The sequence below is a fragment of the Apis cerana genome, linkage group LG15 (genome assembly GCF_029169275.1).
Source record: "Apis cerana isolate GH-2021 linkage group LG15, AcerK_1.0, whole genome shotgun sequence".
Taxonomy (NCBI): domain Eukaryota; kingdom Metazoa; phylum Arthropoda; class Insecta; order Hymenoptera; family Apidae; genus Apis; species Apis cerana.
Window position 1 is genome coordinate 3,482,368 of NC_083866.1, and position 17,926 is coordinate 3,500,293.

Genomic DNA, 17,926 nt, shown 5'->3' on the forward strand with positions numbered 1-17,926 from the left:
ATCGAGTAAAAATAAAATATTACGAGTAATCGACACGAAATCGAATCGGCGCAACACTCGTCTCGTCGAAATCCTGGCGAGGGCCCCGAAATCCTGAACCCCGGCCAAGAAACAGGAAACCAGGAAAAATAACCGCGGGATTCATACACGATTCTCCACGCGGACCGATGAATCACTCTTGTACCGTTCGATTCTCGAAATTCCGCGTTCCTGCTTTGGAATGAAAATCGCGAAACGGAAGGGGAACGAGATGAGAGAAAAAAGAGAGAGAGAGAGAACAGTGCAACCGATATAATATCAACCGGCTATTATTCCCTGCGAATACACTCGCTAGATATATATATATATATATATATATATATATATACGTATATCCCTTTTGCCCGTGTCGTGTGTTACGTTGCCCGGTTGGACGGTAATGGAAAGAAGTTTTGCATATTATGCAGGCCGCGTGCGGATTCTCTATGCATAATGAGGCGTGTCGTCGCCGGACTAAGAATAAAGCATTGCGAATGCGCTGTCATCCGATATTGTATGTGAACGTGGCCTCCTCTTCCTGGCGCAATTATGCGACCGATTCGACGTCCCCTCCCCCTCCCCGCCTGCTAATTATTATTTCAGATTAACGCCAGTTGAATGCAACAGCGGCCATTACTTCGAACTATCGCCTCGATGGAACTCGTTAATGGATTTGGAAATAATTCTTCGAAGAGGAGGAAGTAAAGTTCTGGCTATTCTTTGCTATATTTTTCAACGTGTGAATTTTCGTTTGTTTCTCTTTCTGACTGTTTGATCGAGATCGAGAGTACAAATTGAGTGGTAAATTGACGAGAGCGAAAGTTTTGATCCTTCCTGATTAAGAATTTTATTTGGTTAATTGGACAATTTTTTTTAAGTGAGGGTACGGTAGGCTAGGGATATTTGCGGTGAACCTAGGGATCCCTAGCCTACCGCACGATAATTAACGGCGCAAATGGACGCCGCCGCGGGCTCGATGAGAATCCCACGATTCTTAACTTAAGGGGGGGAGAAGAAAAAGAAAAAAAACGGTCCCCATTTACATTTTTATGGGACCGGTAATTTCGAATTTAGGAATTAATTTAGCCAAGTATTTGTAAGATATCATAAGAACGAGCGGTTGGCGAAAGATTGAATTGCAAATTGCCAAGCGATTCAACGCGGCAACAAGTGTGTACTTTCTTGGGTTACTGATGAACCCCTCTCGCGCTCGCGCGCCAGTACACCTGATGGTTTGATCAATTAGATTCGTTTTTTCTTTCAGTTTGATCCAGTACTCCATACGTGACCGAGTTGCAAAGCGATATATCAACGTTGTGGCCTGATATTTCATTGTTTTCCACCTAACCCGCTGTTTTACATTCAACCAGTTCACCATCGGTTGTGACATTGTTTCTCAACCGAGCGTCTCTCATCAAGCATTTGAAACATTAACCGAGAATGTTTTAAATAGAGGGAATTTCTTGGAATAATTGCGTGGACGTAATCCGAAGCAACAATCTTGTCGCCTGGGATGTTTAATGGCGACTATTAAATAAACACTATCGTTTTTTTTTCTTGAATTCAATGAATATAAAATTATATACGAATATATATATATATATATATTTCATGAAAGTGAGACAAAATGCGTGTAAGTGCGTCCTGGATGTTTGAATTCTACTGTTAAAAATAATAGGATGTTTGTAACGCATTTAAAAGAAAAAAAAAAGTATTTGTAATACATTCACAGAAAGTTCTACATTAGAAAAATATTAATTACGAACGAAATGAGAATGAAATGTCACACAATTACAATACGAGGTTAGGTTTAATCCGAAAGTGCCAAACTTCATCCAATTCGTGTACTTTCAAACTGTTAGATACCAGCAATATGTACAATATGGAGAATGAATCGAAATATGCAAAAAAATAAATAAGTTGAATATGGAGCCTACTTCATACGTATTATGAGATAATAAAGTTTCCTTATTTAGAACATTCTGTTTCCAATTCTCTCTGAAAAGACGTATCACTCGTCGTGGTCGCACAAAAAAAACAAAAAAAGAAGAAGAAGAAGAAAAGAAACCCCTAAAACGAGCAACCTGTTATCATCTCCAATTTGCACCACTGTTCAACAGCCGAATTTGATTAGACATCCAGACTCATAGCCCGGAGGTGCTCGCAATGTATTTGGAACCGCGACCAGCGCGAAAGGCAAAATGGACGGAGAGAGAAACGCCCGGGGCGGCCATCCGGACAATGTTCTCGCGTCCATGTGGGCCCGGCATTACGAGCAGGTCGAACTGCGAAAAAATTGGGAAGGATGGTGTGCAGGGGAGATTATAAGGTTGTTAACGACGCGGAATCGCGTTCTTGGCCAACTGAAACCCGATGCAAATTACGCGGTAATATACGGTCCAGCATGCTAATAACGTTGCAGTAAATATCACCGCGTATTTCGCGTCGAGAATGTATGGCCGTGCCGCGTTTATTTTGCCCGCGAGACGTTTAGCCTCCAACGCGCATGCGCGGCTTGCCCCGTGGCGGCGCTGCCATTCGTTAACGCTAAAACACCGGCAAGTTTGGTCTAGTTACAAACGCCGCTGGCCATTTCGATTATTCTTGTACTTTAGTTTTGGGAAACATTAAATTCCTTTCATTGGTTTCCATTTGTTTTACTTGGATCAAATTACTTCTGAGAAATTGATATTAACATCTATTGAAAAAAAGGTATCTAATTAATTTAATGGAGATTCGATTCGTGGTATAAAAGTTAAACGTTTTCGACAGGATAAGTAATTTCATTGTTACGCTCTCGTCTTGAAGATTAATATAAATAAGCAACGAATAAGCGACTATTATAATGAATTAATAACGAGATATAAAATATAAAATTGATCGATCGCGATACATGAACGAAAAAGAAAATGAGAAAGAATAGAAATCGGGACAGTATTAAAAAGAAAGAAGAGAAGAAAATTTGCAAACGCAGCCTTAATGCAACACGGGTTAAGGCGTACCCGCATCGCCGTGTCCACATCCTCCCCCATTGTCCTTCGTGATCTCCGCCTCCCTTAGCCTTCTCCTTCACCCGCGAAAAGACGTTTCTATCGTTACGCTGATAAGCGGCAATTAACCGGATGATTTACGAACCCGGCTTGAACCGGTGGTAACCACGGTTGCAAACCGATTATTTTGTAAACTCAGCGGACAGGTACACGAAACGACCGCGACGACAAATGTTTGATTTACCGCTGACCTTCTTTCCTCCCTGCGTACGCCTCGTTAATTACGACTTGTAACACACTGAGAGAGAGAGAGAGAGAGGAGAGAAGAGAGAGAGAGGAGAGAGAGAGAATTATGCGAAAGAAAAAGGTCGATTTCGCGCGTGCAATAATCGAAGACGATCGGCCATTCTCTCTCTACTTTCTCTCTCAATCTCTGGGCCCATAATACATGTAACTAGAGATTCTTCTTTTCCCTTCTTGCTTTTAACACGAATCGCCCGTGTGATTTATTAACACATTACCAGCTGTTGATCTCTTTGCCCGGCTAATTGTAAGTGTTAACCGTTGACGTTCGAGATATCGATCTCGATTTCCTCGTTTTTTCTTTCTTTCTTTCTTTCTTTCTTTTCTTGCGCTTTTCCTCCGTTTGTTTCTTTCGTCGCGGTTACCTTCGGTCGGTAATCCGTTTCGTACCAACGCTATTAATCATTGAGAATCGGGCTTAATTCTGTTTGAGTACGAGACTACGTCGATATTATTTCTTTATGCGCGTGTGTTTGTGTCGTATATCTTGGATACGAATCTGTTGGGCGTCTACTTATTTAGTTTTTCCATTAGGCTGCTCGTTAATGCAGCTTTGTATGGAAAGTTAATATTCTGGTTTGCAAACAACTGACGGATCTATGGGTCGCTTTTTTGCGCTGTTAATTAACACCGATTCTACAACGGTTTTCTTCATTCACGAGGAAAGGATGGTTTAGTAGATAGTTGATACCGATCGACGCATTATGCTTGTTTCTAAAAAAAAATCACGGTGCTTGAAATATTTATAAAATTATGTAGCTTCTTAGCTATTGAAATTGTACAATTGATGGACAATTTTAAAGTCGATTCAAATTAAAATAAGATACGAGCTTGATCTTTGTAGAAAAATCTTCTTTTGGAATAGATCGAGGTTAGATTAATACGAAAGGATACTTGCTATTAATTATTTTTATTTCGTGAAAACATTATGCAAGTTATAAGATCAAAATTGATACGAAATTTTATTTCGTTGAATATAATTATTCAAATATACCTGTAAATATTTAATTTAATAAAACTCCCCAAAATAACACAAAACTTGAACGTTACAGATCCGCGTATTTCATTCCCTTTTTTCAATGTGGGATTTTTAAAATACTTCGCAAATGGTGTAATTAATTTTTACTTCGCATTCGACGTCCCGTGAACGGTAAAGGACCGATCAATAACAATAAAACTTATCGAAAGATTGCCGGCATGCGTTTCGAGAAAGAGGATTAATGATGCGAAATCATCCCTCCCTCTTCTAAAATTGATACCAAACCTGACGACTCTAATTGATTACGTGGCCGCCGGAACACGATTAATCATCGAAACCTCTCCGGATTTCGATCAACGGTCCACGCTTCCATGATTAATACCCGCTACAATGTTGACGATTCGAGGCCGCTGTCGAGTGCTTGTATATAATAATGCTTGTGCGCGTGCGCGTGTATCGTTAGAGGCGATCCACGCTCGAGTAACCGCCGAGTTACTTTCCCCAATAAATCGAAAAGAATGGACACACGCGTTGAATATAAACAACGGTCGAAGACGATTCCTGGTGGAAGATAGAAACGAGGAGGTGGATGTGTGATTAATCGTACGTTATAAAGTAATGATGTTCCCGCGAATCCTTTTGTTGTCCGCGCTTAAGAGCAATTTTTCAAAATACTATTTTCATTCAATCTAAAAAAAATATTTTCCAAACCTAAACCTTCATATTTAAATAATTTCGTATCGATATTCCAATTTTCTATTAAAAATTACGTAATTTTATCTGTACGGACATAACCTAATCTTAATTTCCAACTCTTCCAATGCTGCTTCTATTAAATCTTCTATTAAATCGACTCGATCTTATCTTATCAGAAATCGAAATATCACTTAAAATCTATCGGCAATTACACCATCCGGCAATTTACACTTCAGAAACACGAATTTCAGAACCGATCGACACCGAGATGCCAACGGATCCATGCAAGACCGTCCACCTGTTCCTCCTATCTCTCCACGATCTCTCCCTTCCCTACTCGTGTTCGTTCAACCGCGATCCGCACAAACGTTTCTCTCGTTCGATTTTAATTGCGCAACGGGAGCGTTGGCATGCTAATTGCGACGAGAATTCTCCGTCGGCCGCGATAAAACCGACCGAGCAGCGGTAAATCTGCGTTCTCGAGGAGATCGAACAATTAACCCTTTTCTTTTCGCGACGTCAGCCCGACGTGAACAGTACGAGAGAATTGTTTCGAGAGTTTTGAATTTTGAGATTCGTGAAAGGGAAATTGTTAAGTAATTGAAAGAAGAATTCTTAATTTATTTTGATTTTTTTTGGAAAATATCTTTATTCAAAGAAAATTAAGATGGTAATTATAAAAAAAAAAAGAATTCCTTGTCGAGATGCAAAGTTAGATAAATAATTTATAGTTTGTAGTAGATGAAACTTGAAACTGCGTCGAATAAAGATCAATTATTCCGCTTGGTGAATATTGTTTGTTCTGTCGGTTCGTTAATTGACCAATTAATAGGTGATTAATCTTTCGCGTTTAGAAGTAGATTCATAAAGAAAATATTCATATCGGAGGAATATAATCGATTCAAGGATATAAATAAATTAATCACCGGCATTATATAATTCGATTGAATTCGAACAATTTCCCAAAAGAAAATCTCTGTATTGTAATTCTTTGCATTCCTCCTCGCTTCGTTAACTTCAATTCCTTCTCTCACGGTATCGGTAATGAAAATTTAATCATCATCGAGATAACGCCTAACGAGTAGAGATTTCTCCTCTCCTCCCGATGTAAATAAAGAAGTTAAAAAACAAGTAGCCGATGTATAAAGACTCGGAGAGAACAATAAATCCCTGGAGAAAATTTATCCTTTGTTCATCCTCGCACACGCGCCGCCATTTGTCCAAGAAAATTCGCCTTCGTCTTCCGGATCCTGCCAATTTCCGCCGGTATCCCCGCCGCGATCGAGCAAATTAAATCGAATTACACTCGATAAAGATCTGGCGGTGCGCGGAAATCGGGCTCGTAAACGGGCAAGCGCGACTTGTTTATTATAATAACAAATCGACGGTTGTAAAATGCAGCTCGTGCAACACCTCGTGATATTACGAATTCATCGCATACGCAAAGTAGATTCAGACGCTTTTAATTAACGAATCGAGGATAAGAAGGATTGCCGAGGTAATTATAAACTATCAAGCTAATTGCGCGTTTCTAATTTTTTTTTTTTTTTTTTTTGCTTTTGCAAACGCATCGTATACGATAGATACGTGTACAGATACGTGGGTGATGCGTTGTTTCAAATCGATGTCCGAAATTTTGTATGCACGATTTTTATCGATGATATTATACGCAAAGTGATAAAGCGTTTCTAAATTTTGTGGAAAAGAGGATTGAAAGGAAGAGATCGTCGTGTGTTCATCCATGATATTTCAAATTTCATTGGACATCGTTCACACTTTCGAAAAGAATATAAGATAAATAAATTTGCCGTTCAAACATCTTCAAACGTCTTCAAACTTGCCCCTGATTTTCGAATCTACCTTTCCGATAATATTCTCGAAAAAAATATGGAAAAAAATTGACAAATTTACCGTTCAAACGTCTTCAAACATCCTCAAACGTCCTCAAACGTCCCCGAAACGAGATCAAAAGAGGCAAATGCGATCGAATAACGTGTAATTACCACGTGGTAATACGAATACGCTCTCGAGAGGCGAATCGCGTGCGCTTGAAAGCGGCTTGTTCTCGCGCTTGTTAAGATTCATAAAGCATGCGTTACACGCGACCCGGTGTCCCTCATTAAGGCCCCTAATTAAGCGCGATTATCCTCCTCCTCCCCCTCGTAATTAGGCAAACGAAAAAACAAAACAAAAGAATAAAAAAAAAAAGAGGGGAAAAAACGGCATTACGCCGTGCGTGAAAATTTGTACAATACAATTACAAAACTCGTGACACGCGAGTTTTGTTGTATGGAAATACTGTTAATTGTTATCGGTCGGACGAAAAAAAAAGGAGAAGAAGAAAAAAATTTATCGCGCGCGAAAAGACACAAGAGAGTGATTGTGTTGTTCGTCAAAAACTTGCGAAACGTCGTTTTGATTTACCAGTCACGCCCGAGGGTTCGTTAATTCCTAATTATTTCGTCGGCACGGGAAGACTACGCCGAAGCATTTGAGAAGGATCGTTAGGAGTTTCACGACCGAGCCTTCGGCGTTGAAAGTCCCCAGTGTTTAATGAATTAACGAACGGAGCCTTGGGGTTTATTACTTTTTGGCGAGTGCACGATGACAACGTGATCTCGGTGACTAATGGCTATCGAGTTAACGTCGTTTTAGAGGCACTGTTTCGACAGGATAATTACGGTATTAACGGTTAGATTGTGATACATTAAACGTCCGCCCCGGGAAAACTATTTTACACATACGTACAGTTTTCGACAGTTTTTCCAATTTCGAATCCAATATTAATTCGTCATCGTTACTGTCCTGGGAATTAAAACTTATTCCGAGAATAATGGGATTTTTTAGCGACAATTTCAGCATTTTAATCCGATCCTTTGGATTTCGATGCAATTATGTACAAGAAAGAGAAGGAAGAAGAAAGAAAACAATGCACACCTTGGAATATCAATTTTTATTCCAAGATACCGCGATACCTCTAATCCGGTAATCAAGTTTCTCAATCTGCTTACATGTCTATCATTTTCCTCTTTGATGAATCAGATAAATAAATATAACCTGATGATTAACATTCGACATTGCATCGTGTGCAAACGTTACGCAAAACGTACGTTAATTATCATTAATTAACTAATCCTATTCTTCCTATTCGAATCGAGCATAGAATTAAAATTCATCACGAAAGGATTATCGCTCGAAATTAATCGTAATCCGTCGCCGCCTCGAAATTCGTCCACTCGACGAATCGTTGTAATAACTGATTTAAATGTTCTCCTCGCTTATCACTCGTAAATAACGAGTTTAAAGAAGGTTTAATTAACGAGGTCGGGCTAAAGGGTCGCTAAGCGCTGCTTGAACTTGTATCGCTCGACGCTAATTGCATTCCGAACATATAACCTTAATGATGTTATCGTACTTCCTCGCTTATACATACATCCTTTTTGCGACTCTTTCTCTCGAGAAGGAACAAGATCTATTTATCCGTTAAGTCGAAATTTCGTCCCAACCAAACACCTCGATCCGATATATTTGAAATTCGAATATTTATACTCGTTGTTAAAATTTTACAGGAGTAAAATTGGGAGTAAAATGATCATAAGCGAAATAAAATCTGTGATCCTACACGATATTTACAATTAGTGAGCATAATTTATCCTAATTGTATTCGGACGTAAATTAAAAAAACTCATTCGTATCGCGCGAAAAGCTCGTTGGATCGGAGAATTTATTCAAAATTATTCGCTGGAAGACGGTGCAAATTTAACGGAACGATCACCCCCTATAAAGAGCGAAAGCCTGTTCACCCAAGCCCTAAAAACCTTCGTCCCAAAATCCATTATATATCCTGAACCGTATCGGAAATTTATTCGGAAGAAGAAAGTACAAATTTTCCCTATTAACGAACGATCACCCTTACGGAACAAGAGGCGAGGATACAAGGATGCAAGAAGAGCGAAAGCCTGTTTTCGCGACGCGAAACAAGATGGCGCCGAGCCGCATCGCTCCTCCATTCTCCCAGCTTAATTCACCCTTGTCTCCCCTTGCTCTCTCCCCTTCTCCTCCCTCTTTTTTTCGGAATACGCCCATGGAATACGTGATATATGCACGGATAACGCATCTGGATCGTCCGAACGCGAGCAAAGTGGAACAACCGAAAGTCCACCCCTGGCCGATTATTAGCATATCAAACCTCTCGTTACCAGTGGGCCCTACTTTCGATAATGAATGGAAGGAATCGATGGAAACTCGGTTAAAAGCGAGTTTTTAGGGCTGGTCGATTGGATAGTTTGGGAATAATGGGGTGTTGTGGAACGTCGGAACTGGTATTCTGGAAATGGAGCGGCGGTGTCGGAACGGTTTTTCGACGGTGTACAACAGCGTATGGTGTTGCAAGGTGAGGATTGATTTAAGCAGGGGAGAGTTAAGTTAAGTTAGGTGGTGAGATAGGATCGAAGATGGTGGAAACGAGGTTTGAAGATTTATGGACACCTTGTTAGGATACTTGGCGTCTCTGGTTGGAGCTTCTAGGTTATTACCTCAAGGCGAGATTTTGGTATTGCAGTTTCGATTCTTCGGGTGATAAAATCTTGGATTATTGGTCGTTTAACTTGAAATCTCATTTTGAGGATGTTCTACAGAGTTGTTGGCTATTTCGTGAAATTTACTACTTTCTTTGAAATTTTTACTTTTACGCTAGAATATTGCATGATTGATGTTTACTTAATAGTATATACCGTTGTTAAATAATGGATAATAAAATAGATATATTGTGAGGAATAAATAGAAATTTTGTTTTAAAAAATTAATTTAATATCCAAATTTATTAACGAACGATAAAATTTTTATTATATAAGCAATTTTTGATTTCTCTTTTTTTGTTTTTTCGCCGAATGAAAAATTTGTCAAAAAGTAAAAAATTGTAAAAGACGCAAAACACGTCGGGTCAACAACAATTTGTTATTCATCGAACATCGGGAACACGTTTAAAAAGATTTACTCGTCGAAAGAATCAATTGAAGAAATCTTGTAACAAGAGGAAAGTTCCGACTTTCTTTCCTTTACTTACTTTGTTGCTCGTTTTTAATAAAACTTGAAAAAATTGTTACAAATAAAAATATCCATTTCTCGGTGGAAAAATTCTCAATTGCAAATTAATATTAAGCAAATTCGGAATGCATGAATTAGACAAGCTGTGTGAAGTTTTGTTTACAGATAATTGAACATCTATTCTCGTTAAACAAGGTAATTTGATGCCAGATTCGCACCTTGTGTTGTAATTATCGTTCTAATTATCGAGTAATTATCCACGAAGCATGGCAACCAATGCGATTTTTGCAAATCGTTTTGACGGAAATAATTGTTCACAGACGTCGAGATTAATCATCAGGCCATCATCGTCTCGTGTACTATTTCCACGCTGTTAACTTTACTAATCTTTGATCAAATTTAATTGTACGACATTCGATCTGATCAAGACTGCACGCCATGAAATTACATCGAATTTTATTTTATTTTTTTCCTTTTTTCGAATCTGGATACTCGTGTTCGAATAATTGTTAAAATGTTTGTCGAGGATGAAAATAAATTATAATTGTAATTACGATAATAAATTTTTGCTGTATCTGATTATATGCCTCTTCTAATCTTTCTATCTATATTTATACCGGGTTATAAATTTTAACACCTGGATGGAAATTAATTTGAATAATTGTCAGTAAAATTTCTATATTATTTTATCCTGGATTATATACAGAAAAATTTGAATAAAACTTTATGATACATATATATATATTTATTAAAATTATCACTTTATTTTTACTCCTCTCTCGTTCACTTTCGTACTTTTGCAAATTATTCAACGATACCAAGTGTAATTAAAATGATTTTGAAAAGAGATCGTAAAATATCGAGAGCAAAATCCGCCAAATGATAAGAAAATTCCAATCCTCGCAGATATCCCCTTAAAAATAACACTAATTTTAAGATTTAATGAACGAATTAACGAATCATTGCAACACGATATACAAGGGTTGGAACTCGAGAAGGGGATGATCCTGTCGAATAGATGGAGGATGTTACCTGCGTTTCCGTCAACGAGAGCGCCTGCGCCAGCTGCTTCCTCTCCGCGCCGACGACGTAGTGATTTTTCTCGAACGCGTGCTCCAGCTTCAGCAACTGACTGGGGCTGAAGGCCGTCCTTATTCTCTTCGGCTTCCTGAATGGCTGGAGGAGAAAGCCTGGTATGTCGGGACCTGGAACACACAGAGGCAAGAAACACACATGAATTACTCAATGTCACTCCCCGACTACGAGATGAAATTATTCCTGTGATTTATGCTACCACGCGCGAACGAAATTGTCGAGTCGGGATCACACTGGTTTTAAATTTAAATGTTCATCTCGATGTTGATATCGGTATCAATTCGATATCGCCAATAACCGTGAAATTTATTAAATTTCCACTATTGAAACGTTTATCTCGTACATTGATTAGAAAATATAGATGCATAGATTTTTAGGTATTCTTTCTCTACGTGATTTTCGTGATTGAGAGATAAAAAAACAACGATGCGATCGAATAATAGGAAATAAAATATTTCGTTTCGATCCAATATTCCACGACGTTTAAGAAATCTCTGCAAATATTGGGGAAATTCAAACACAGCGCCATCTCTATATCCATTGAAATATATAGTTCCAAGTGTCAACTACTTCGATAAAGAGAGAAAAGGGAAAGGAAAAAGGCCAGCGAAAAGCTAGGGACGAAAAACTTACCAGGCGACATCTCGACAGCGCCATCTCGAAAACCCTATAACTCATTAGCGATTAATTTTTAAAGTCACCGATGGTAAGCGGACACGCAAGTCAGATTTGCTCGCCGGGGAGAGGGCAACGCGGGGGATAAAAGGATGGTGGCGGAGAGAAAAGTGAGAGAAAGAAAGAAAGGGGGGAAAAAAGAGAAGGGAAAGAAAGTAAAGAGAAACGAAACGAACACGAACTGCACGAGCCGCTGGCTACCTAGAAGTCCGCTCCGGGTAATTGAGTATTCCACCTCGAAAGAGTCATGTCGATCGACCGATACCCACGTCTGCCGGAAGTCGGCCGGGATACTTTTGCCCGGAAACCTCGGGACGATAAATCGCTCGATTCTCTCTCTCTCTCTCTCTCTCTCGGGTTTATCCCTTCCGACCTCGATCGAATTCGATTTTATTCTTTTCCCTTCTTTTTGCCATCCGAGCTCGGCCTCGAATCGGATTACGCAGCTGTGATTAATATTGTCGAAGATTATAATTTCGAGATTTAACTTTTAATTGGAATTTTTCTTTCATTTTTTTTTTTCTTTTAACATTGCATATGCGCGTTATTCGTGTGTAATTATTGAATTAAATGGAGAGTTTGGAGAGTTCTGTGTGCGTGGAGATTTTAATCGGGATTTTATAAGAAGAAGAAGAATTTGGAGAGATAATTTAATAAATGTGATTTAAATTAGGTGGTTGTAATTTTGAGACTGGGATTTTTCTTTTTGAATTTTTTGCACTGCGATCGGAATTTGGATAATAATTATAAATTTAATTGAGATTTTCTATATCAAGTTGGATCGATCGAATGAAAATTAAATGAAAGTCAATTCGATCGCAGTTTCAACGTTCAATTTTCATGAATTGAAAGAGATACAAATATCAACTATTGCAGAAAAATCATATTATAATCTAATTTTTCGGAGTATCTAAAATTTCGAAAGGATTTTAAATCGCAATTTTTTCCATGAATATTCGTCCGTATCCACGCAGGACAAAACCAAAAAAAAAAAAAAAAGAAAAAGTCTGCTATAATTTTAAAACGAGGCGCACACGATCATCCTCGTATCGACTGACAATCATCCATTGGATCGTGGTCAGAGCATTGTTTACAGCCGGCCAAGGCAACGCGGGATCCATCAAGGATGCGCGTTTAAAAGCGGAGATCGCGGAGGAACGGTCGGCCGGGCACGTGGAAAACGCGTCTTATTTAAGCAAGCTTGTGCATACGTGATGCGGCCATTAAGCCGCCGAGCCATCCGAGCGACCTTCTCGCTCGAGAGACTCGCGAACGTGCGTGCGACTTAAAGACCCAGTTAACATTTCATGCATTCGCGTGGCGATGCGACTCCGCGATCGATCGATAGCCCGTGAACTGAATCTGCTTCGGCTTTTTATATCCGGGGAACGCGATCGTGCACGCGTCACCGATTAACCGATGATTCCCTCTCTCTTCCTTCTTTTCTCTTCCCTTCCCGAAAGGGGAGAAGGGGAGAGAAGGGATTCGGACGAGAGATTTGAAAATGGATGGAATTGTTTCTTTAAATTTGTTTACTCTTGGCTTTTCTTTTTTCAAATGAGAAAATTGGGATTTGGATGAAACTTGAAAGTGGATGGGATTGCTTCAAATTTCTTTAAATTCGTTTGCTCTTAGCTTCTCTTTTCAAAAGAAGGAAAGTTCAAATTTGCGTGAAATTTTCAAATGGAATTGCTTCAGGTTTCTTTAAATTTGTTTATTCTTAGTTTTCTTCAAAAAAAGAAAGTTGAAATTTCCAAATGGATGGAATTGCTTCAGGTTTTTTTAAATTTGTTTACTTTTGGTTTTTCTTTTTTCAAAAGAGAAAAGTTGAAGTTTGAATTTGCAAATGGATGGAATTGCTTCAAATTTCTTTAAATTTGTTTATTCTTAGTTTTCTTCAAAAAAAGAAAGTTGAAATTTGCAAATGGATGGAATTGTTCAGGTTTTTTTTAAATTTGTTTACTTTTGGTTTTTCTTTTTTCAAAAGAGAAAAGTTGAAATTTGGATGAAATTTGAAAATAGATGGAAATGCTTCAAATTTCTTTAAATTCTTGGTTTTTCTTTTTTCAAAAGAGAAAATTGAGATTTGGATGAAATTTGAAAATAGATGGAAATGCTTCAAATTTCTTTAAATTTGTTTATTCTTAATTTTTCAAAAGAGAAAGTTGAAATTTTCAAATGGAATTGCTTCAAATTTCTTTAAATTTGTTTATTCTTAGTTTTTTCAAAAGAAGAAAGTTGAAATTTCCAAATAGATAGAATTGCTTTATGTTCCTCTAAATTTGTTTACTCTTAATTCTTTTTTTTTCAAAGTGCATAGAGAAAGTTAGATAAATTTCTTTAAACTTTTTTATTTTTAACTATTTGAATAACGTATAAAGAATAACTTTCGAGATCGCATGCAAGATCAACAACGAAAAAAAATATTATCGAATATTTCGTATCAATCTATTTACTGTATTGAAAATTTATATAGTATTTCATGTTTGAATGCGACTTTCATTTACGAGAATATTTCTTCATCTCTTGATTACTTGATATCGCAACAAAGTTGAATAATTTCAAAGTTTCAAACTTATTCTTCTCTTTTTCTTTTATAAATATATATATGTATTTATATTACGATAAATTTCCTGAAAACAAAAATGGATTGTAAATTACTTGCAATCTGTAAAATGGCACGGTGCGTTCGACGTGTTATTTTTAAAATTTCAAGAATCGTAGAGCAACGATGAAACAACGTGGCCACATTATACTTAAAACCGCTATCACTCGTTAATTATTCCAAACGTGTAAGAGGCGACGCAAACATGCGCAAACAACAAGGCCCCTTCGCATTAAACCGAATCGATTAATTCGAAATCAAGATAATATAATCTAATTAATTATTGTTCGACAACATCTGTCGGATCGTTATCGCGTGAAAAGCTGCAAGCACGAACGAGTGGAAACGTTAAATAACGTTCAGAGCTTAGAGTTTTCCAAAAAACTATGACGTCGATAGCATGATGGACATAATGGATCCATTCGATGATGAATTTGATCGAAATTATTTAATTATTTACACAAATGCGTTTGATATGCATCACCATTTCTTCTATCTTGGAGGAATAATGAATTTTATTTTAATTAATAACGTATGATGGAAAAAGTGCAATTAAACTGGATACAAATTTTCCGAATAATACGAATTATTGAAACAACTTGTTCGATGCAGAGTTAACTCTACTATACTGTTATTATACCTTCATGGTATTGGACGATGTTATAAGAAAATTGTGCCGTAACCACCTACAAAGCCGATTTTTATGATACTTTTATGACGTAATTGGATAGGATTGTTAAAAGTGCTTTTTATCGTGGGCTTAGAGAATTCGATTACAAAGTGGAAAGTTCCCTATGCAGATGTTCGTTTCAACTGTCTCTACACTTTATAAAGCAGATAAAGATCGCTTTATAAACTAGAGAAGATCGAAGGAGTGGGCAAAAGGAAGCTTCCTCCAGTTTCGAAACTGGTTCCTTTTCCCCAAATTATATCCGAACTTGTACTTATTTCCATCCTTTGCTGTTCTCAACCCTCGTCTCAAACTCAGATAGAAAATTAATAAACTCAGTCTTACTTTCCCAGAGCCACACTTTTTAAAAAACGAAGAAAAGATTTATTAAGGAGGATCCTTAATAGTTCTACCTTTTTGGAATTCTAGAAAATTCTAGCCTGCACCTCTCCCAAAACCAGCTTCGTTTCTGCACAATGTGCAATATATCACGCAACCTGGAACCGCAACCATCAACAAATCCTCCATGAAACCGGGGAGTTATCGAGTGTATCGCTCGCATTTGCATCGTGGTTGGCAACAATTAAAAACGCATTAGCGTCGAGGTCAACGTTTCTGAACAGTTTTCAACGTCGTATAGCTGGTTGGTCGCGGGCTAGAAAATGGAGAGGGAGAGAAAGAGAGAGTAGGAGAGGGTGGAGAGGAGAGGAATCAGGCGGGGTTATAATTTGATACGTTCGCGATTTGGTCTTATTTTTGAGTAATTTCGAGTCGCTCTGGGCGGCTCAGCTGCGCGCAACCTTAGCTTCTCGTAATTACAGGCCGTCTAGCCTCTCCTCGTCGGTTTTGCCCTCGTCCCTGTCCTTCCTCCTCCTCCTCCTCCTCTTCCTCTTCCTCTTCTTCTTTCCAGAAGAGAAGAGAAGAGAAGAGAACCAGGCCGTGGGCTACGCGTCTAGGAAGCGCCTAGAGATTCGCCTAACGACTCCAACAACAAGAGGAAAGGGTGGATGGCGAGTATCCTCCGTTTTGGAAATTAAATATTTCCAATTGCATCCATCCCTATAATCAGTAATAGTGATAATAACAATATACGAAAAGAGAAGGAAATATTCGAAATGTTTTCAGAAAAAAAAAAAAAATAACTTTTCAACGAATAACAATATTATAATTTCGTCATTCCGTTAACGTATCATCCTGTCCTCAACGAAACATCGAATTATCGAATTGGTTAAACAATTAAGAAGCGCCAATTACGGAATTAAGTATGCAAATCAAGCGTCGTATACATAGAACCGGCCGCCTTCGTAATTATGTAAATTCGCGGCGAACAATCGCGACCACCGGTACATATACACACACATATATATATATATATTATGATATGTTGGCAGAGAGGGAAGGGAAAAAAGGAGAAAAAAAAAAAAAAAGAAAGAAACCAGGTGCCTATCGGTTAACTTATTCTCCGCCAGCAACCTATTGAAACGTTTAGCGCGTGTAACGCGCGCCCGGCGAAATTACCATTTCAATCGTGCGCCAAAGCGGTTGCGATTAATCGCACGTAATGCCTGGGACACGATGTTGTTTAACTAGGAAATCTCGTGTCTTTCTCCATTTTTTTTTTTTCGAGTATAATACATCGACTCGAAGAAATTTCAAAAATCGTAGAAACGATCAAAAATCGAGATTTGCATGGTGGATGGGAAAGAAAATAGCGAAATTACAACAATTTGATTTACTTTTATATTCTCTCGGAGAAGGAAAAAGAGTTTCGTATTATACGAAAGTCTCTTTTGGCGGGAAATGCGAAGAATTTGAAATATCGAGAGTATCGGGTTAAATAGTGAGAATAATTAAAAAAGGAAATAATAGAAAAAAATATCTACGCAACGTATTCGTGGAAACACGATAGGGAAACCGGCAGCCATAATAGATTAAATTATTACCGGTGAAATATCGGCGATCGAGAGCGGACGAGTTAACGAGTTCCGAGTTTCTTTCAAACACCTACCAGCTTTCGCGATTAATCACGATCCTCCGTATTAGAATAAAATATTAACCGAACAAATAGCGATATATGATAATTCTCGTTAAGTAAAATATTCAAGAAATTCTCCCCTCTCTCCCTCTCTATAGATTTCAAGTTAATAAGCGCGTTCCAGTCTTTCATTATATTAACGTATAATATTAATCCGATTCCGAACGAAAACCGGTTATATACGTTGTGTGTAATGTTATATATATAGAATCGCGTAACGCGAGAGTGTAACAAACGACGAGCTCACGGTAATGAGCGATTACTATTTAATTACACGATCCGTTCGCTGCTCGACACACACGGACAGTCGTCCATCGATACCGGATATCGGCGACGATTTTTCAACGTGCGAGGAATTGAAGATGTCGGTTTATTTGCATACGCATCGAGCGACACATCGGACGTAATGTCGACAGACTAGATTCTAATTGCCGGTCGGGCAATTAGCGAGTTACAGCATTTATATTTGCTCCAACATCGCCACGCTTTTTTCCCCCGTTTTATCTCCCTACTTGGCGAAAAATTAATAACAATTCAAATTTTCATATTCCCGCCTTTTTCTCGATCGTTGCTGTCGACAATTTCGAAGTTTTTGGATTTAACGATCGGGGATTTGGGAAGAAATCAAATCTTCCCAAATTTTCCCGCCCTTTTTCAATCTCCTCCTCCTCCTCCCTGACGGAAGAACGAATTAAAATCGAAGAGCGGTGAAACTCTCGCGAGTTAGAAAGCAATCGAGTGACGCGAGCGCGCACGCTCGTAATGGAAATCGCGCACGCGTTTCCATTCGTCGCCATCGAGGCCTCCACAAGGC

At 38.3% G+C, this 17,926-nt stretch overlaps 1 protein-coding gene across 6 annotated transcripts in view; it reads right to left on the minus strand.

The window, feature by feature from the left end:
* Positions 1-17,926, minus strand: part of LOC107997938 (homeotic protein empty spiracles-like) — an 86,477-nt gene that overhangs the window by 51,687 nt on the left and 16,864 nt on the right. For all 6 annotated transcript variants that reach the window (XR_009832824.1, XR_009832823.1, XR_009832825.1 and 3 more), the window contains exon 2: positions 11,065-11,237. Coding sequence is in view for 3 of the 6 variants with exons in the window: in XM_062085599.1 (XP_061941583.1) it covers positions 11,065-11,237 (173 nt within the window). In the remaining 3 variants the exon portion in view is untranslated. The remainder of the gene's footprint in view (positions 1-11,064; positions 11,238-17,926) is intronic.